The 22,239-nt window shown below is 39.0% G+C and overlaps 1 protein-coding gene across 1 annotated transcript in view; it reads left to right on the top strand.

Moving 5' to 3' along the window:
* Window positions 1-22,239, top strand: part of LOC137869117 (astrotactin-2-like) — a 235,959-nt gene that overhangs the window by 110,065 nt on the left and 103,655 nt on the right. The window contains exons 7-10 of the mRNA XM_068706300.1: window positions 4,684-4,851; window positions 15,564-15,648; window positions 16,585-16,659; window positions 19,986-20,123. Coding sequence (XP_068562401.1) covers window positions 4,684-4,851; window positions 15,564-15,648; window positions 16,585-16,659; window positions 19,986-20,123 — 466 coding nt within the window. The remainder of the gene's footprint in view (window positions 1-4,683; window positions 4,852-15,563; window positions 15,649-16,584; window positions 16,660-19,985; window positions 20,124-22,239) is intronic.

The following is a 22,239-nucleotide window of genomic DNA, read 5'->3' as shown; positions in this document are numbered from 1 at the left end:
GTATAAACCTTGCTAGGAGGTAAGAGAGGCCAGTATGGAAAATGTGCAAGGAGTTAAGCGAAGTTAGAGGGAGTGAGGAGCTGAGGCAATTTAACTAATGATTGCTATATCTCTGAAAGCATTCACATATCAGTCGATCAGGTGCTCTTGCCGCCGGGGCCTCATTTCTAGTCCGCCCACACACCCTCAATTTGTGTGCGCATGGACACAATAGAAATGGAACAGTTCACAAAACTCCAATTTATATAGTTTACTTTGTGATAACTTGTAAGATAGACATTTGGAAAATATAATTTAAGCCAATATACTGTAAACGACTGTTTAATGTTCAGTGGTTTGAGTTTTTTTTTTCCTGTTTTTTTACGAGGCGCTGATGTTTGTTTTTCTCCGACCAGTTTTCTCCAGACCAATCACATTGCAGTTCACTTCACACACATTATCATTGGATTCTGTCAAATCATAATGACACTTGGCCTCATGCAAGAATGTATTTTAAGATTTCTTCTAAAGTGGCATTTGGGAGTTATGGAAGATCATTTGTGTCATTCACCAATGTTCACGTACTTTGTTCCAATAATTTCTTAATTATCACCTTTAAATACAATTTTCAAAATTGACTTAAATATAATATACATCTAAGGCAAACTCGATTCAAAATTAATATTATGTTCACCAGATTATCATCTAGACAATTTAGTGACATTTCTTTTACTGTAGATTTCATGATTTTTATCGGCTTTAGCGACTTTTCAATAGAATTTTCTAATCCACACAGCTGCTTCAGGGTCTCGCGGGTTTCTGTCCAGGATCATTATAATACCTGACAGTGTAACATCACCTCCTGTAGGCTATGATACTTTCTCATCTAATTTCTTTATAACTGTCATGTTCCTTTGACCACTTGTTGTCTTTTTCTCTACTGATTTCCAACAGCAGGACTTGAATTTCTGCAGTGCTAAATTCTTTGTGAAACTTGCCCACAAATAGGGCGATGTTAGGGGCGTCAGTTATGCTTAAGATGAAAACAGGTGGCAGTCATCAGGCGGAAATGAGCTCTCTACAACTGCTCTTTATTGTGAATCCAACTTGGAATACTTGAATGAACTGGTTTAGACTACACTACTACACTGTAGTCCATTGCAGGATCTCTCTACAACTACACCAGTCAGCGTGCTGATACGTTTAATGCCGATATGTCACTGAGAATGTCACTGAGAATGATTGATTGTTTTTTTCTGACCTCCTCACCTTTGCTCTTCCATTACTAACAAGGCAGACTGTCCGCTCATACACAAGATTTGTTTTCTCAAAAGTTTGGAGCTGCCCCGATGCTAAGTTCTCAACTTTTAACATACGGCATAAACAGAATCAATGGATGGAGTTTGGCTGTTGTGTTCCATGGATATTCACAATCACTAGATAATTCATTATTTACATTTTGATGGCCTTTGCTTTAGTGCCACTCTCTATCTTTAGATGTTAGCCCCACTCCAGGCAAGGCTCTAAGAACAGGAAAATCATCTGTATGTATGTTCCATACAATATTTATTTTGTAAGCTTTGTTTTTAATTTTAGTTTTGTTGTTCTCCTGCAAACTTTCTTGTACCGGGATTGGACTGAGATACTTAAAGGAGACACCTGAGGCAGAGCAGATGTGATAAAAGGGCGGCTTAACTCATTAGTCTGGCAGGCATACAGTCGGCAGCAGGCAGGGAGTCAGAGCAAACAAACTAACAAATCCAACGGATAAACAAACAAAGCAAATCCAAACTGGCAAGCCTGTATAAATATAAGTTAGGTTTAGGACAGGAACAGGCAGACAGGAATAAAGACTATAATGCTGCGGTATGGCTACAGTGCAAAGCATATGATCTGACACGCAAGACGTGTGAGCTGCACACTGTAAACTACTATTTATTCAGGGGAATTAATGAGTGATGGGAGTAGGGGAGATGATACAGACAAACAACACAGCACAGAAGCTTTGTAGGTATGAGGAAACGGAGAAATGCACGACTGTTCAGTCAACATCATGACTAACACGTCTAACATTGGTGGAAATAAATACATCTCTTCAAGATAAATACTTAATATTATTATTTATTTTAGCTTATGTGAAGTGAATCATCACATTATTTTACAAATTAAGAAAAATTTAAATAAAGTCTAGAAAGGAAAGATTTTTTTTTGTGACGTAAGATTGTCAACAGGTGGGTTATACATAACTTCATTAAAATTACAGTCCGGAAGTGGTGATAATGTATTAAGACGTAATAAGTTTTGCATCTTATCATGTATCTCAACTGCCATAACTATATGTTGACCAATGTTAAGATGACAGAAAAAACAAGATAATGCAGCAACTACAAGAGCATAACTACTTATAATAATAATAAGATGTCAGTCAGTGTGAGTGGATGTTTGATAGATAAACAAACACTAGATGTTTATATGATTATCTGTTGCCACTGATGTGTAATGTTTTCAATTCCACATCGGTTCCCAAAGCAGTTGAAAGGGGTTTAATCTAACAAAATCATTTTCCCACAGTTTTTTGCACTCAATTCACAATATGCACAGCAAAATTGCCAGCAATCAGCGATGTTCCTACTGCTCAGGAGGGGTTTCTTCACAGCTCTCAGGGAAACCAACCCATAATCTAACAATTGCCTTCTCACTGTGTGAGCTGACAACATTAGATTTTTCCACTCTCTCAGCAAATGAGGGCTACCGGCAGCTCTGTTCACTAACTGCAGTGCTGCAGGAAGTAGCCTTGTTATGCTCACCTCTGGTCAGCCTGAGATGATTTCAGAGATGCCATCTGGAGAATTCTGGGTATTTTAGCCTTTTGGGCATTTTGGTGGTACTGAATACTTCCTTTTCAAGAACAGCAACAACAGCCCTTGTTTCTCAGGGAGTGGTTCATCAATATTTACTCATTTTATATATTGTAGACTAAATTCATGACTATTGTGTGTAGAAGCAAGAATACATGCAGTCCTTTACAGCACAATATCTCAAAGCACCTTCTTGTATATTTTCCCTTACAGAACTATTTTTATCTGATTAATATCTGAAGTGTTCACACAACTTTACTTCTATCCATAGTGTATGGTTACATTGCTTGTAACCATTGCTTGTAACAATGGTTACAAGCAATGCAAAATGTACTTGAAGGCATAGCTACAGGCCTGCTATTGGTCTATACAGTCAAAATGAGTTGCTCCTGTCAAGTTTGCCAGGTAGTCCGAAAATAAAACTTGAACACATTAGTGTATTTTTGTAAGGCTCTGTGTGGGTCGGGCTGTCCCGGTGTGACACTTTCCTGTCAAACAAAAAGAAGCCGGTGACTTCATGTGTGTACGAGGAGGCGAATGGTAGTGTCTTCTATTAGAACTAAAATGGTAGAAAATAGAACAATACAAAACTGAAATGTAGATGAGGCTTGGGATATTTATGCTTTATCAGCATTCTGTGTGGGGTGAAGTATTACTCCTCTGGGTTGTGTATTTAACTGCAGGGCATTGGCCTTGTTACTTTAGCTGTGACTCAGATTTGATTGCTGGCTACTGTCTAAGCATTTCCATCTGCATTAATCCTCTCTTTAAAAAATAAACAGCCTGGAGACCACCATCACAGAGCTTCACATCATGAAGTAAATAAATAAGGGAATCATTTTTCTCAATCTCACAATTGCTGTATATATATATATTCTAGCAAATTTGAAGTACAGTTTTCCTTTCACACAGAAATGTATAATTGCTGCAAATGCTTCCGCAAATCTTCCGTCCACGACCCAGCAATATAGACACAATATAGTTGTATACGAACCTTTGTGTTCACTAGAGGGCTGAAGCACAATCTCCTAAAGCTCCCTTTGGAACGTAAAGTCATTGGCATCAATTAAGGATAATCTTGTTCAGTGATCAGAGTTTAACGATTGGTCCGGGAGCAGTAAGAACGAAAGGTAAGTCACTGCCAATGAGCATAGCATTTACTGAGTGACTTGTGAAACTCTTTTAGCCCCTCTAGTGCAATCACCAGGGAAATCCCATCAATACACACATTATGGGTCTTAATTTTATCATTTAAATTCAACCTGGTCAGGAGGGGAATTGAAATTACAGTGAAAATAAAATAATTAGGTACTTCCCAATTGATTATGCAATAGGACCAGGAAACAAGGGTTTAAAGCTGGAGTGTGAAACTTTTGTCTCCCCCCTCTGTCAGTGAGAGCATTTTTTTTTACCCTTTGGGAGAGATCATAGCGATGGCGCAGCATCTAGGAGTATGGCAGCAGCTATGGCGGAGAATCTGGGGTGGACCCTTCAGATAAACTCTGCGCTGAGAGGAAGGATTATGGTAAAAAAAAAAAGTGCATGGGAAGACTTAGAGAGAGGCATCCTTGGGGCTGGGGAGATGCGGCAGGCACGCCAGGAAGCTTTAGTGCGATATTTCACAGTAAAGTTGCCACAAACACCAGACATCGTGAAATACGGAGAGCTTTCCCTGGTAGCAATAGGCTTTATCAGCATCTTGTTTGGCAAGCGCTTGAATGTAATGCATGTTCATGTTTATATGTTTTAAAAATACCCCCCAAAAAAGTTCAATGTTTTATTGTTTTTTTTTTCAAAAAGCAAAAATAATTTTGTCTTGTGTGTTTTTTTTTTTTTTTTTTTTCAGGAAGTAGTTTTGTGGTGAGCATGGGCAGCTTCCTGGATGTTTCTAATTGGCTGAACCCAGCCAAGCTAACACTCTACTATCAGACCAATTCATCCACGCAGTGGGTCCTGGACTACTGCGGCCAGAGGACCACTGAGCCCTGCGAGCAGATTTGTGATCAGGACACAGGTTAGTCCACACAAACATGCACAAACTTTGAGTCAACTTCAAATTCTATGCTCTGGTTAGAAATGCAATTTAAAGGCATTGCTCAGGACATATTAAGTATGTTGATATTAGAAGGGAATACATGCATTTGAATCTCTTTTATGTTGTGATAATTGCAAGGACGCCAAAACCGAATGTGCAGGAAGGAAGCTGTCCTTCCTTCCTCTTTTGCTTCAGGGTTACCTTCATGAATGTTTTTCAGTGTCTCTGATCTGAAAAAAAGTCCTTGGAGGAGCCCAATAGAACTGCACATCGAACACATTTTAGTTAAACATGGCAGTATGACAGTAATAAAGTCTTAATATTGACAATCGTCCAGTAGTGAAAGCATTAATAGTTGGATTTATATTGGTGTTGTTATTACCACTAACCTCAAGCATATCTCTGAGTAAGTAAGTAAAGAAATTGTTATTAAATCCACTTTTTTGCATTTCATATTTGACTTTTAAAGCCTTTTTATATTACTTCAAGTGAAGTTCTACAGAATGAGAATAACTGCTATATATGTAAAAGCAAACATACACGCAAATATAAATATCTTACAGTGATATTACTTCATCTTTAGTTGGTCTCAGTAAACATTAAAATGTATGATATTTTGAATCATAAAAAAGATTATGAAATGCAAAATGATGCAGGTTTGAAGAGGTTTTAAGTGTCTAAAATACCTTATATATCATATTAACTCATTTTTAACAACAAAATAAAGTACACACTTTTTGGTAATCGTATGCTGCTTCCTAATTTTTATTTTAAAATAATGGTAAAAAAAACAAATCTTACCACAACTTTCTCAATATGTCCTGCGTTACACTGATAATCCAATAGAGGACAATCAGAAATGCGACACACACTAGGCAAATTGGTGTAGAAAGGGCACAGAAGACAGCGCCCTAAAATCAATAAAACAATGGGATCCATTTGTGATCGGCTAAATTACCAGTCAAGGAAGGCTGTACTTATATATGTCTCACGCTATCATTGGAGTTAATGTGGCTGGAGATTGTTTGCTTTTCTTAAACAACGGAGTTAATGTAACATACTTCTACAGATGCAGTCAAAGCTTCATAAAGCAAGCTAGACAACAACACTAGAGTGTGTAAGCCCCCAGTGCCTGTTGCCCCATCCAGGTATCTAATCTGCAGCCTCCACTGCAGTATGTATATAATCAGCTCGTACAATTTTCTGAAAATATTTCTGCTGGCATTAAAAGTATACGAAACAAATGCCAAACGTGCAGCGTGATGATATTTATCTTGCGCTGAGTGCTGTAGCTCCCTTGTGTATTTCGTGCCCAACTAGATAAAATCTAAGCTCATTAGAATGGATTACATCTGTAATGTATGTGAAATGTATGTCACCCTGGTCAAGGGCATGTTGCTGATGCATTATGTATTAGAGCTCCACACACTTAACTCACTCGGTACACACGGAGATGCCAAATAAAGAGTTGGCACGTATGTGTTTGTGGATTGTGAATGTGTGCGGACATGTGTGTGTATTCTTCCATCAATCACTGTGTGGTAATGCACTGTGAGATCAGTAATGGTTGGAATTCAATGATGAAGTCATTTACGTATCCAGACCCCAGTACATTCGGCATTCTTACTAAATCAGTACTTCTGGCTCCCTCTGTATCTCTCCACCTATTCTGCTTTTTACATCTGTTATTTTTAGCAGCACGATTATTTGATCAGTAATTGCCCTCAAGTATGTTGTATCTCCTCAGGGCAGCCACATCCACTCTACAGCCAAGTTAAAGGTGTTTCGAAAGAGCTTTCTATTCCCATCATTGTCCTGTATCATGCGTTATTGCACCCATACAATAGCACTCAACAATGATACACACACACACACACACACACACACACACACACACACACACACACACACACACACACACACACACACAACACCTGAAACGAAGTCTTTCATCCAAGCACATTTATTGCAGTTCCAACAATAGGGTGAACCACTGGTTGGGACATTTCAAAGTGTAAATCACATAGGGAAGCACTGCTCTCTCTTTTGAGCATGCTGCCATTCTGGCCACAACAATAAGCAACATCAAAGCGGGTATTTTACCTTTTGACAAGTGACAAGCACTTGCTCGGGCAAGTCTTGTTAAACATGGAAAACACAAAACGAGCTGTCATAGGCATACACACATGTGGACAGGTGGTGTTTGAATTTAACTGGCTGGTGGGAAATCACATTGCCTGTTTTTACTACAAGTTTTTTCTGAATTGCTTCAAAGTGATTTGTCCAGTTTCTTTCACTTTGTGAAACGGTCAAATCACAGACATGTGTGTGAAAGCTTATGTGTATACTGATGCCATAAAGTAATCATTACCCACTCCTTACTGTTCATCCACTGCATTGATTGTCATCTCTGAACTTGCAAGACATTTGTTTAGGTTAAAGTTTTAACAAAAAAAAAGTTCAGTGTTACAATATCAACCTCAGTGTTTGGTTTACGAGACCAAACCTGGAATTAGTTGTGATTTGTTGGAACATAGATATGAAAGAGCATTTGTAGTCATGTGCAGTTGAGTAGGGGGTGCTACGATTGGGGAAAAAAAACAAATACTATTAGGAAACAACTTCAAAAGAAGATATTGCGGCTGACAGTGAGGTGCAACACAGCAAATAGAAAATCTTGCAAAAATACAAATATAGGTTACCTCATCCAGCTGGGTGTGTGGGTGCTGCAGCACTGTCAGCAGTCCTGCTTCCTGTGGGTAGGATTTTCATCATTGTAATAAAAACTGGCCTTGGTCATGTGAGAAGTCCTAGTGTTGTCCGTAGGTTTTTGCACAGATATTCTAAATTTGAACTCTTCTGTCGTACGCAAAAAAAAAAAAAAAAAAACATGTCAGGAATTAGAAAAGGGCAGACTGCTGCTTACCGTTCAGACAGGTGAAAGGGTAAAATGGCATCTACTGGTGCAGCTTGCATTCATACTACCATTGTGGCTGCCAAAGTTACACATTCAGTTTTAATACTTTGTTTCTACTCTCCATTTAAAGATTCCCACCTTTCATGAGGGAACATTAAATATACACATTTGACCCATTCATCAGTTTCCCCCAAACATACACGAAGATACCGGCGGTTATACTTTTAGCGATGATCGTTTCACCAAGTCTTCCTGCTTTAATGTTGCGCTGGTTGACTGCCACTGTGACTACTAGTCACAGTATCACTGAGCCTGGATAATCAACCCTCCTTGCCCTCACCTTCATCCTCTGACTCAACTGCTAGCGTGGAGGTTAGTGGATGAATGGCGTGATGCAACTGTTATTGTTGCCCGATCGCTGTATAGGATCTAGCTGACTACAGTTGGACTCTGACCATGGATCGTCTTTGTAGCAACTGATGATGTAATAACAGCTTGATACTGAGAATGTTATGAAAAGTCCCTGTAAATGGGTTGAAAATACAATGCATCCATAAATGTGTAATATATGCAATGTGATGACTTATTTGTATGAGTTAATTTCTTGATTAATCAGTGTGTCCTATCTCATATAGTTATACACCCTACTAAGGGGGAATAGCTTGCATCCACAACCTTTCCATCTATAATCATAACTAACCCCACGAAGAACTAGGAACCTCCCTAGCTGCCTTTGTTTTCTCTTTTTTTTTGTCTCCTTGGCTCCTCCAACCTTAACTAATTGGAATGGAAACTGCTGGATTGTTAACATATAGACCAGCTTTATCCTTCCATTCAAAGCATACAGCATGTGCATGTGCACACACATGCTCCTAGGAGAAAACACTTCTGTTAAATCTGACTTTGTGCCCGGTACGTTTTATAATAAGTGTGTATTTGCATCAAGACAACAATAACTCCTTTATGTCCCCTTACCATGACCCTTGACATGTGGAAATCATCCCAACGGCCACAGTGAGAAATTAGAAATCATTATAATGAAACACGTATTTTGTAAAATGAGGTTTGTTATACAGATACAAGAGTGAAGAGAAAAAATTTGTGTTCTGAAGTAATTGCCACTCCTTTACATTTTAGCTCTTAATTTAGAATAGAAGAGCAAAGGAATGAGGTTGAGAATGAGAACACAACGGTGACATAATGGTGACAAATTGTATCGGCAATCTAGTATTGATGTTTATCCCCATTTGCAGTGTCAGGTTGTGTGTCTGTGTAGAAACCTTAGCTGGAATGTAACAAGAAAGGGACTGGGTGAGCACAGTTGGATAATTGTTCTCATCAAATGGCCATTTCCAATCTCAGGTGATTAGCTCTAAATTAGGCCACCAACATGGTTTAATTAGTCAACCATAACTTTTGGCATCACTGAACAGGCTCTATGCACAGCAGAATTTTTCACATTTCCCGAGGAAATCTTAATTTCCAAACATTTTGAGAAAGCAAGAAACTGCAGAAGAGGTGGGTAGTTAATATCTTTGCTATAACTAATCACACAGGAGTACAGACCTAATCAAGCCTCAAACTTCAGCTGGACAAAGCCTCTTCTTACTTTTTTTTTTTTTTTTGTCTTCAAAATTGTTTGCTGGATTTATATAAAATAATTTATTCCCTTAATGTTGTTGTTGATTACACAAGTCAGTGTATACCCTCTTGAAAGACCTAATATGTTGTCATAATGATGAAAGTTACAATTTTGTTATTCTGAAGATCATGCATTGCTTTGGTTCATGATATAGTTTATTGTATTAGTTAGGTTATCTACTTGTTTGTCAGTGTTTGAAATTCTAAAATTGACAGCTGTTTAAGTCCTTAAAATAGTAATTTATAAAAACTAGAATTTAGTTATGGTCAGTAATGCTCTGTCTGTGTAATAAGGCAACAATTGTATCTAAAATATAGTTGTACCTTCTTTTTACAGTCAACCCATTGATGAATTATTTCTGTTCATGACATATCTTTTCGTTTGATCTGATTCAGAAAGCTGTGGCCCATACATTCAAAATGCACCAAACGCATCCAGTGAGCTGCATCATCACTGCGTGGGCTGACTTTCTTTACTTTGTCCTCGAAGCTGTGGGCATTTGGATGTCAGAAGACGCTGTTAAAGGCTCAGCTGCCAGATGTTTGTCAGAACTACTCTGATACAAAAGTGGTGTTGGATTGCACTGAACCGCCTTTCCAAACGCCACACTCTCTTTTACATATAAATCCCCCTGCAGCTAAAAGGTTTATCAGAATGGCTCCTGAACGGGCGATAACCTCTGTGTCACAGAGATCCTGAAGAAGTTTTAGTCATCTAAATGTAACGATCTAGTTAGGGAGACAGCTTCTGGTCATGACTGTATGGAAAGATATATCATTGCACGTGTGATTAAGTATTCAAATCAAAAGAAAACAATGTTCAAATTCAACTTTTTTTTTTCTTTAATCAGATGAACTGACAATTGAAAAACTTGGTGAAGCTTAAAGGGGACATGTCATGCTCATTTGTATGTTCCTATTTGTATTAGGAGTGGGTGCCCAATCAAAATGGTTTCTTCTAAATGTTTCTAAACTAGGCAACCCCAAAACATTCTCAATCCCAACTCGTCAAACACCGATGCTTGAACAGTGCCCCATGGCATCAGAGATCGATGCAATAGGCACCCCTCTATCGTTTGTTTTCAAAGTTTCGGGAAGGCGTGTCAATGTGCCCTTGTAACATGCATAGTGTCCTTTCAAAATAAAATTCTGTCTTCACAGGAATTTAGGATTAGTCAACAAAACCAAGTAAAGAGCCTGGTTGATAAGTTTACATTTTAGTGACTCGCGTAACTATCGAGTGACAGACAAGTCACGTGACTACCAACTCAGGGGACAAAATATCAAGGTTTACTTGTAGGGTTTGCACAGGACACGAACACCAGACCTTCTGGATGAAAGTTTGTTTTTGCAGACATGCGTAAAATAAAAACAAATCAATTGATCCATTTTAGGGTGTTTAACACGGTTGTGTGACTCTCAATGCACTACACAAACGTGTCATCATGGGTACAAATGACAAAATCCCACACAAGTGCCCCTAGACTTGACAATAATAAGGATGTCTTTCCTTCAACTCATATGTCCATTCTGAGGTACCTGCACTCAATGTAGCTTGATGCATATGGCTTTTGACCATCAGACCGATGTTTGACACTACATAGTTTTGTTGCCTAAACCTAACTTTTGTTTTGTAATGTCCCGAAATGAAAACAGGCAATTGGCTCAACTACCTAACTGTTGAAGCGGTTACTATCTCCTTCCTTAGTGAATGCTACTCGGTTGCTGCACTCTAGCATATTGTTGCCTAAAGTTGCATAAAATAATGCAATTCTATATCATATGAAGTTACATTTCCTCATAATCATAACAATAATTATGCTAAATGAATGCAATTGGAGCCATTAAATGGATTCCTAAGATATCAGAAAATAGAACACAGCTTATATACAATAAATAAATCAATGAGCCACCACATCAGCTACTGCTACAAACTCGTAACATAACAGATGGATGGCACTGACATGGCTCATGTCTCCTTAGAATCCCAACTTAACTCCAGCCAACTGCACATTGTAAATGTAAAAACGAGTGCAGTTGCCATTGCACATTAGCAACTCAGTGAAGTTCAAATTTAATGACCACACAATCCCAACTCCCCGTCTCCTCCTTGTGTGGTGTTTTACTGCTGGCTTTATCTTTTTAAGAGACCATTTTTTATTAGCTAATTCAGCTCAACTCCTCCTCTTCCCATTGTTTTTGTAGTACACTCACCTTTTGTCTAGTGCCTCTGAGCTCTCTAAAGAATTGCTACAGTTTAAGTTTCTCTTCTCAACCACAACCTCCCTTTTTTATATGCCTGCGCTGTATCTGAACCAGTTTTCAGAGGCAGAGAAACTGCTGCACGAAACTGATTCTCGCAAGTTGTCTAAAGGTCAGTTAATCCAGCGGAATGTGTAATCAGCCAGACATATCTCTTCCCATTAATTGCTTGATCCGCCCTCAAAGGCATTTGCATAAAGGAAAGAAACACATTCCGCTGATTACTTGCAAGGTGTGTCTCAGATTACACCGTGCTTCCGTGCTGGTGCCTCTCATTTGAGGCAAGGTGGGAAAGACTTAGTGATTGTGTCCCTCTGCAGCCTCCAGGCCTTCACACATATATGGCTGTACAATATATACAGTATGTTCTTATGTGTAAGCTACATATGTAAATCAATTATCCACCCTTAATTGAGTGTGATTTCTATGTTCTGCCATTTAAAACGGTTGCCAGTATTGTTAATTACATTGTGTGGACTCTGCTCACTTCTAAATGAGGAGTGTACAATTCTAAACAACTTCTCCAATATCTAATTCAGGTCACGAGCGCAATCTGTCACTGTGAATAAACCTGTTGTGTTTTGCAAAATTCCATTGGATTATTAATATCCGGATATAGAATTTTACACTTTCAAAAGCGATTTGACCATTTTATACTATCGCAACGTTACAGGAGCCAAGACGAAAAAGGAGGGGACAGGTGTGCTTTCTGCTTGTGATCAAGACTTCAGTTCACTGAAGTAAAGTAACTACTACTAGTTAATACTGGATGAAATAATCCAGGTTATGGTCATTTTATTGCATTCTATATGATGAGACATACTTAGTATTATTTTATTTTAGTTGGATAAGAAATTAAGTTTCTTGTGGACATTGAAAACATCCTGTAATATGTCCAACTACAAACAGGTGTGTGGGGCTTCAAGGGGATGCATTACACGTCGGAAACACTGGTAATTGAGGTACTGATAAGCTTTTTGTAGTGTGAAATATCTTGGCCCTGTCCTATTAGATGTTTTCTCTCGAACCAAACACAAGCTGAGTATAACAGTTGTCAGCAGAAGGCACAGTCTCTTGTCTCCTGGATGCAGCCTACTCCCATCTCCCCTCTCCAATTAATCACAAGTGCAGTCAGGCATTTTCATCAGCAAATGAGAGTTTGCCATGTAATTCTTTCCCATTGCATATGTAAAAAATAAATCTCAAGTTGAGGTGCTATTGTTAGCCTAAACACTAACAGACTACTAATGAAAACGCCATTTCTAGCCTCTGGCAGGCTGTAAGAGGGAAAGGAAAGAGAGAGAAACTTTCCTCCTTACAGCCTCTCCAGCATGTAACTGGTAACATGCGACCTGACTGCACATGTGCAAGATGGATTTTATTAAGCAGTGCCTCTGGCAGTCAGGAAAAAAGTACTTTAACAAGGTTAAATGTGTATGCAACGAGTAGCAGTGGGAAATGGAAGTATGTGTGTGTGTGTATGTATGCTTATGTGTTTTTGCACCATGCATGCATACATGTTTGCGTGCCTTGGAGTATGAAATCAAACGAGAATGCCTCCCCAGGAAAAACAACAGCGTCAATCGTTTCAGCAAATGCCCCAAAAACGCCATATGTTTACATTTAAGTGACAAAGCCCTCTATCTGCAATACGAATTATGAATCCTTTTTCTCTCCGGAGCAAAGGAGGACGTAGTGTGCCATTGTAATAGTCTGCAGAGGGAGGCTGTCAGGATGGATGGGTGCACTCTAAGATGTTTATTGTCAAATTAACAGTAACTTGTTCTGCAGTTAGTAGAGAAAAAAACTAGCCATTGATTGAATGAAACATAGACTAAGTTCCCTAGCCATGATTAATAAACCTCCTTGAGTCTAAAGTAGAAGTCGTGAGGAAAATGTTCCGAGCTCTGATGTTAGAACTTACCATAAAATAGAATAGAAGGACAGTATTTAATTTGTAGGATGGTTGTTTTCCACAGCCAGTTAGTATCACTGTATTTCGATTTACAGTTATGTTTTCCCAGAATGCATTGCACATCTTAAGTAACATACTATACACAACCTAGACAGAATTACACTGTTGAGAATACAGCAATGTTACTGTGGAAACGGCAATACCATTTTCAGTGTGTTACTATCAAATGTCCGACTTAACTTTATTAGTTATTGTGACCATGACAACAAAGGTCACGTAGACTAAAGTCTGTCCAAATCTGAACCATTTTTGTTTTTGAAACAACAATTACCTGTCGATTGGGCAATTTGGAGGACACTGCTCATGGCATGGTTATCGTTTGTCTCTGACTCAGAGGAAATAAACTGTTATGTGCAAATATAAAATCAAAGTTTTTTGATCATGTCATAAAAATACATTCTCATCATGGATACAGCTATTATCCTGCGATTTTTACACTCTTTATTTATCTTCTATTTAAAATGTCTGCAGTATTTGAATGTTGTTGATGTTTACTTGCGTCCACATTTAAAGAGCGATTGCTCCCCATTTAGCGAGGGCACAATAAATAGCTACAAGCAAATAAAAATAAAAAAATGTTGCATCCCTGTGACTGAGTCCTGGTGGTGCATCACTCTGTGAGTGAGTCTTAAGCCTATAAACTCGACCAGTAAATTATTAAACACTAGGTGATAAAATGCGAATGGTGTTGCCTGGGTGGCCATTACACATTTTTCCAGTGTTATGCCTCCATATACTGTAGGTCAACAGAAAGCAGTCAGTAGCTGTATTTGCTGGGAACAGTGCTAATAGTTGGTAAATTGACCTAAAATTTCACAAATGCATCCATCCACTTAAAAAAGCATTACACATGCAGTGTATTCTGGATAGTCAATGTACCATACACAACACTAAAGCATTTATATCTTTATTAAAAACTGATAGAACACATAATATAAGAAAATGACATATCCATTGCAGTAACTTACTCAGTACAGGAATGTGTATACAGGTACAAGATACAAGGTCATATATATATATATATATATATATACAGTCAACATTTCAGCTAGCCACTGTTGATATCCAATCAAGTGATGTATTATGACATATAATAGCAATGTGTGGTTTTAAAGTTAATGTCTAGCTGTGAGTCAGCAGCCCAGTAGCCAGAGAGATACAAACTGACCCGAGCTGCTCGATTGGCAGCCTCCTGTACCAAAACAAAATTGCTGTGTGGCTGTCTGAGTGTCTCTGCTCGTTCTGCAGTGGGAGCTGTCTAGCCAACTGAGCAGAGCTGAACGGAGATCTTGTATCGAGACAGAAAAAGGAAAGGAAAGAAAATACCTCAGTGAGGATGATGAAGACGTTTGGGGATACTGGAAGCCAAAAGAATCCCAGTCACTTTTTGTCAGATTCTAGCAAGCAGAAATAAATAAACAAACGTTTATGACACTGTTTTCTTATTTGAGTGCTGGCTGGTGGTGGCCACTGTTGTTGAGCCCTAACACATGACAACATATATATAGTCATAACATTAAAAGCGTTCAAATCTAGTAGGTTTTTGACTTAATCAATGAAGCTTATGTCCATAGTATTCTGGGGAAAAAATCAATAGCGGCAACATGCAAGTTCATCTTGATGGCTTGATGATGGAAAATCCAAGAGAATGATTGCCTTAAGTTTCGTGAAATATTCCAGTAAATAGCCCCGCTAATGGTACGGGCATCAATGTAAATCTACTCCAGTTTTGTTCACCAGAATAATTTACCTGAAAAATAGGATAGCATGACAGGTGCTTATTTGATATAGCTCTAATGTATGAGCAGTCCGGGGTCACTTACTCTGTAATTTATTCATCTCCTGAGGGTGAATATATATCCACCACTGTCCCCCGTCTTGTTTTCTTTATTGCAGGAGAATGCAGCTGTCATGAGGGATATTCTCCCGATCCTGTCCATAAACACCTCTGTGTTCGCAGCGACTGGGGTCGGAATGAAGGGTAAGTCCTGTCAGCTCTACCCACTGATATCTAAAAACTCACTTGAACTTGAATTACCTTACGGCTGGTTTCGCAGTAACCTACTCCCTGCTGCATTAGCGCACAATATTAACTTTACATGAAATGAAGGTGAATTGTTTGCTGTGATGGATTAGCTATCAGGAGAAAGTTTCAAGTCTCTTTAAGTTGATCTCCAGAGTATTAAAACGAATGGAAATCAATTTAGGAAATCAATCTAATAACTTACTCTACGCTTTCAAAAACGGTCGCCAGGAATGTAAAATATAAGTAAATGTACCTTTAAGGTCTTTGAAGAGATAAGCAGAAATACAGACTGAAGGACGAGAAGCTAGGAGGGAAGTTGTAATGAAAGAAAACAGCAGGGGAGGGAAGATAGTGGAAGAGTAAATGTGAAGCAAGAAACAAATAAATAAATGGAGAACAACACAAAAGAAAGAAAGACAAATAGTATAAATCGACCTGATAGGGAAGGAAAAATAAGTCAAATGAGCTTCCTCTCTCACTCTGACCTTGTTTGACAATTAACTGGCTTGCCCAATTATTGATTAATTTGAAAGGTCCCACATTGTTATTCAACTCCATCAGTCATCCTCTGGATTCAGTCCAGTAGCATATCAAATTCTCCATTCACAGTTTTGCAGGAGTAACAGCTGACGGAGGGTATATGAACACACAAATATGATCAAGCAATGTTAGTTTTGACCTTGTATTTCATTTTCTGAGATATATTGAATTATATACACAGTGTGGAGTAATTTATTTATGAATGAGAAAAAGCATTAAGATTGTCCTTTTTTTTACTCAGAGTACATAAACACATTTGAATGTATTATTAATTCTAGAAGTTGAACATGACTTTGAAATATTCATATATTTCTCTCTTTGATTTGGTGTTCCCTCCATTCTGTCCTCAAGTCCTTGGCCATACGCTAACCTGGAGAAAGGCTATGACCTAGTTACAGGGGAGCAGGCCCCCGAGAGGATCTTCAGGTGAGTCCTTCACTTCTGGTGCATCTCCTGAGTGCATGACTTCTGCTGGCCATCTGTGACTCTGTGGACACTCGATGGGATGATGGTGGTCTTCTTGGCATGCGTTTGTGTGTGTGTGTGTGTGTGTGTGTGTGTGTGTGTGTGCTCATACAGATGAGCAGATACACATAGAGGCAGTTGGATGGACACACAAATACACCTTGTGTCAGGGTGAGGTCTTACCCATGGGCTCTTGTGTGGGGAAATAGCCCAAGGTGCAGTCCTGGATGGTCTCCTTTCAAATGCTTTTACTGCCATTTCTGTTACACTTCTCATTCTTGATGGGGTCATTGTGTATGACATGTTTCAAGAAGTGCAAGGCTCAAAGGACTCATTCATTATGACTCTGGTGTTTCTATTTTATTTTTCCCTCCTTATATAGTCCAGATCAACCTGGCCTAGTTCAGTAAGACTAGTTCAGTTATATATAATGCTGAAGGTGTTGTCTAAGTGTTGTCTACTGACATAGTTAAAATATTGATTGTACTGGCGTTATGCACCATGTTATAGATTTGTTATACGAGTGAGTAGGTAATCAGGCACTTTATAGAGTCTTGATAAAGACTTCATTAAAAGTTACTTAAAAAAAGACAAAAGACGTTGGTAGACGGGATCCCCTCATTGCCACCGGGTATTTTGCACGCTGACTGGATTTGTAATGCAAGTAGCACAGTTTTCACCAGGCCATTAACTATGTAATTATTTAGTTAGTTGATAAGCAATCTCAGAACCCATTGGTCTGGGGAAAGGAGTTATATTTTTAGGTCCCGGTGAAGTCAGCGGATATTCGGGCCAAGACTTCCTCTCCATTGCCCTGCTCATTGTTTACAGTCCGATTTGCGCCTTGAGATGCGAGACTGGAGTAGCAGTTGAGAACATAGACGGTATATAAGAAGTGGATGTAGTCGTTGTGATGTCAACCATTGATTTATGGACTACAGCTTGAAGCCTCGAGTACGGCATTTTGGATTTTGGCTATCACCATCTTGTTTTTTGCAACCAATGAACGGAAGTGACCATAGACTGCGGAGAATTGACGCCGTGTTAGAAAGGCCATATACGGCTATTGTAGCAACCTGTCAATCACAAGGTAGCCACACCAATTCAAGTGAGAAGTAGTGTTGTTTTCATTTAGACTTCCATACAATCGGACGTCTTTTTGCACCAAGAAGGTCGCCTACTGATGGCCAGTGGAGAGAATGCAACTTTAAGGAACTTCCCATTAGCTTCTCTTTTTAGAACCGGAGGTAGCTGCCTGGATGAGAGACAATGTGTACAACCGGTTTGTAAGTTAAAGAAGCTACTTTTAAAGCAATAAAAAGCTAAACAATAAAATATAGAAAATAACTGGTGGGATTGTAAACTGAAAACCAGAACTATAACCGTACCAAAATCTTATACCGTTGCACTAGTCTTGCTGCTTTTTGCACCGACCTTGCAGGGTTAGCTTCTTGGCATGTGTCCACTTTTTAGAAATCAGGTAATGCAGAATCTTTGTTCTACACAAAAGCACATTTCAACTTTCTGCTGTCCAGTGCCAGTTAAAAAAAGCGACAGTATGTCAGAGATGGGACTCCGATGGCGCCGGCATACACTCAACACACACTCGCAAAGGCAGCAAAGAAATCTACCGCTTGGTCAAAGCGCTGTGCCGGTCCAGAGTTTTTGAGAGGAGAAAGATGAAAGGACAACTGCACACACACACACACACACACACACACACACACACACACACACACACATACACACACAGTATATACTCATATACTTTCAGCCATGTACACACTCGTACAGATAGCAGACAAAGTGAGTAAAGATGCAGCAACCAAATGTAAACCCTCACTGGGTTCCTGTTGGAGGGGTTCTATATCAGTGCTGTGTAGAGGTGGACAGGATAAAATACTGCATTGCTCTATAGCTTGACAGTGTCAGAGTCAGTCCTAACAAGGGTTGGTTTCACAGATGGGGATCTTTGTGGGAAACCAGTGATGCCTCTTACTTTTTTTTACGCTAGGAGCAGTGAGGAAATAAGCATCTTGTGATCTGAAAGATCGGTGGGTGAAAATGTAAAATCAATGCATTTATTTAAATGTTAATTAACATTTTAATTAACACTTTTCATTGTCAGATAGTGAGGGGAGGTCAGAATAAGTGTAATGCATTCAGAGTATCTTGTTATAAAAAATGGCAGCTGTATTGTGTACAAGTTAAAGGTTTTTAATGCCGATGTTTGGCAGTCGAGAAAAAAAAACGATGTTCCAGTAATCAGGTCTTGTACATACAAAGTCATGTTTGACAGGATGGATGAAAGACATATTTAACAGTAGATAAACTTGCATGATGTAGAAAGGGTGAAAAAAAAAGATGTTTGTGATACTTTTTATGTGGGAGTCAAATGACAGGGTTGATGATTTAATTCCAAGCTTGTTGACAAGTGGAGCCACTCGAGTTTGCTTTCTTAGTGGGAATTTGTTATAGTGTCGCCCACCTGCTCAGATACATTTATTAATGCACATGATGCAAAGCACAGCCGTGTTCTGTGCCATTTGTAAGGCCTCACCATGTGTAGCTATTCCCAAGTGATAAGTCTTGCCCCCCCCCATGGTGTCCTCCTGAGAATATTAATCTTCCCTCTGTGGCGAAGCTAAATTATTTTTACACTATCTTGAACAATGGTCATCAGGACGCATGCCACAAAAAGCATTGCGCTGCAGATCACGTTACATTTAAAGAGATGGCAAATCCGTTTCCAACTGTGTTGATGCACCACATGCAAATACCAATTGAATTAGTTGCCACACAGGACTGACAATATAAGCTTGTCATTATACACTAGTATGCTAAACATGTTCCCTTGAGAGTTAATGGCTATGGCTATATTTCCCAGTTGAATGTGGTTCTATTTAATTATATCATGTTCTAAAGAGGAATCATTAAAAAAAACCTTTTAGCATGTGCAATGACATCTATTTGTGTCCTACACTGTTCTCACATCAATATAAAACCGTTGCTTACCTTATTAGAACAAATCCTTAATGCAAGGAATTAATACAAGGATGACCATATTGTCCATTATATGTATTGCCCTTAATTTATGAAATGATACACTATGCCAGTGATTGCAAAATCTCTGTCTATCTAGCATACCCTCAGCACCTTTCATTCCTACACAAACATATTTGCATTTGTATGTATGTACATACTGTACAATGTGTGTGAAATAACAAACTGTTATAGTATGACTGTAGTTTGATTGACATTGGGGTCTTGTGGTTGTGCCAACACAGATCATTCTACAGTCTGGGCCAAGGGCTGTGGCTGCCAGTCAGCAAGAGCTTCGTGGTGCCACCGGTGGAGCTGTCAATCAACCCCATCGCCAGCTGTAAGACGGACGTACTGGTTACTGAAGATCCAGGAGAGGTCAGGTCAGTCTGATTCAGCTCAGAGCTCCACACTCGTGTTGAAAGGGAAACTGTGTGGAACAGTTTCTTTGCTGTTTGGTCCAGATAAACCGAAAGTCGCATAATATACTTTTTTTTTTTTTCCTTTTCATTCGTGAAGGGCTCAACAAATACAATATAAATCATTCCATTGTTTATGTATTTCTAAGCCCTGCCTCTACAGCTTGAGCGGCACAGCAATACTAAAAATAAAGCTCCTTTGTGTTGTGGAGTGTGTAAGTACAAATAATATATGTCTGCACTTCAATTGTGAGCTGTTTCCATGAAACTAGCCTTAGCGTTGAGACTGCATATATCACACTGAATATCACAGTGCTACTTCATTATCTCCGTTTGCCTGTATAACTGGCTGTAGCCACTATAAAGCAGTATGCTTCTCGCTGTAGGTAACTTGAATGTGGTTTATTCGTCATTGACAATGGTGGTTAGAATTAAAGATAAGCATATACGTGAAAAAAAAAGTTTAAAGCTTTTTTTGACTAAAACACTGTAAGACCTCTGAAATAATTGTCAGAATACCAATCAAGGAGTAAATCAGGCAGTTAAACCTTAGAGGTTCTTAGTTTCAGAGGACTAAAGTGATACAACTTAACTTTGGGCTACGCACATAGAGATCCAAAAAAATAATCCAAACAGGAAAGGAGTGTCAACAAGGTTATGGCTTTGGCACTCTCACAATGCAAAAACAAAATTTGGCAACATAAGATCTTTTCATCCAACCAGCCAGTAGGAGCTGGCATGCATCAGTGCAGCTGAACATCACAACACACGTCAGACCATCAGCTGCAGATTAAAACAATCACCCATCTATGGAATTCTACTGACACCAGTCTGGGAAGTGATATTTCCCTTTCAAAACCAAATTGTTTGCCGTTGCTGCATAAAATGTTTTGCACTTGTCACAAAATACACCCGAGACGCCAGGCTACTCACCTGTCCAGCAGTCAATCAGCACAGACCGTAATTGTGAGCTCACCGCTGTTTGTCCGAAAAATCCCAGATAATTAAGCTTGAAAAACAAAGGAGCTTGCCTCAGTTTCTGGTGGACAAAAGAAACAAAGCAGGAACCCTCAGGTTAAGAAGCGACAAGCGACGAGCTAAATTTACCTGCTACCTTTCCTCAATTGCGAGAGGATAGAAGGAACAGATTGTGTGATGACATGAGGGTTTTGTACTTGGGCGTGCGCCCTATGTCATCGCATGGTCAATGGTGACTTTGTTGGTATAATGACTCGACCTACGCATATGCGAGATGGATGTATGCGGTGTTAAAGCACCAACATCTGGCGGTCAGGAAGAATGAAATAGAACTCCTCACATCTCTGACACAGAAACTGACGAGTCAGCATGGACAAAAACTAGCTTGTCCAGGACTCAGACGGCCTATTAGGGAAATATTGCAATATCGTACAATGGTCACAAAATACATATGTGGGATAAACCCAGATTGAAGGTACTTTAGCAGTGCTTACAGCTGACCCATACTGATTGAAATCACACAAAACATAGTTAAGGTTGTGTTTTTTTATTTTATCAGATACCCCTCCATTCAGGTCTGGCAGTTTTTGACACAGAAAATTCTGTTTACTAATCTGTAATTTCAGAAAGTTTAGTGCTCAGTTATCGTTTGAGTACTGATTTTCTACCTAATGTGTATCACATAAATTGTTGTTGCAGTTTCACTATTCAAACTCTGCACAGGCAAATTAAATTGCCTCAGGAGCATAGAACTCCCAAGGCAATTGTTCACATCTGCTAATACTGACGTAAATGGGATTGCAGCACGGCTCTAGATTAATTAGTCAAGGTGTGTCACTTACTTTGAAAAAGAGTTGTGATCAGTTATTGTGAGCTAGAAAAATGAGGACATGTTTTTGAGCAACAACAGTTTAAAGCCCCACACCTGCTACATGTTGATCTGATCAGATTCAGAATATTTCTGACATATTTCTGAAAAAAAGTCTCTCCATTTAGCTACGGGAGGAAAAGCAATTATTTCAAAGCAATTATTCCTTTTGTGCATTTTCTTTTTCTTGACTATCACTCAAGGGCCACCGTGAATAGACCTCACTGGGTTACA

Source organism: Cebidichthys violaceus, unplaced genomic scaffold (assembly GCF_023349555.1).
Source record: "Cebidichthys violaceus isolate CVI_PGR_0920_01 unplaced genomic scaffold, fCebVio1.0.p SCAF_12, whole genome shotgun sequence".
NCBI classification, from domain to species: Eukaryota; Metazoa; Chordata; class Actinopteri; order Perciformes; family Stichaeidae; genus Cebidichthys; species Cebidichthys violaceus.
This window is presented reverse-complemented; position numbering and strand designations above follow the sequence as displayed.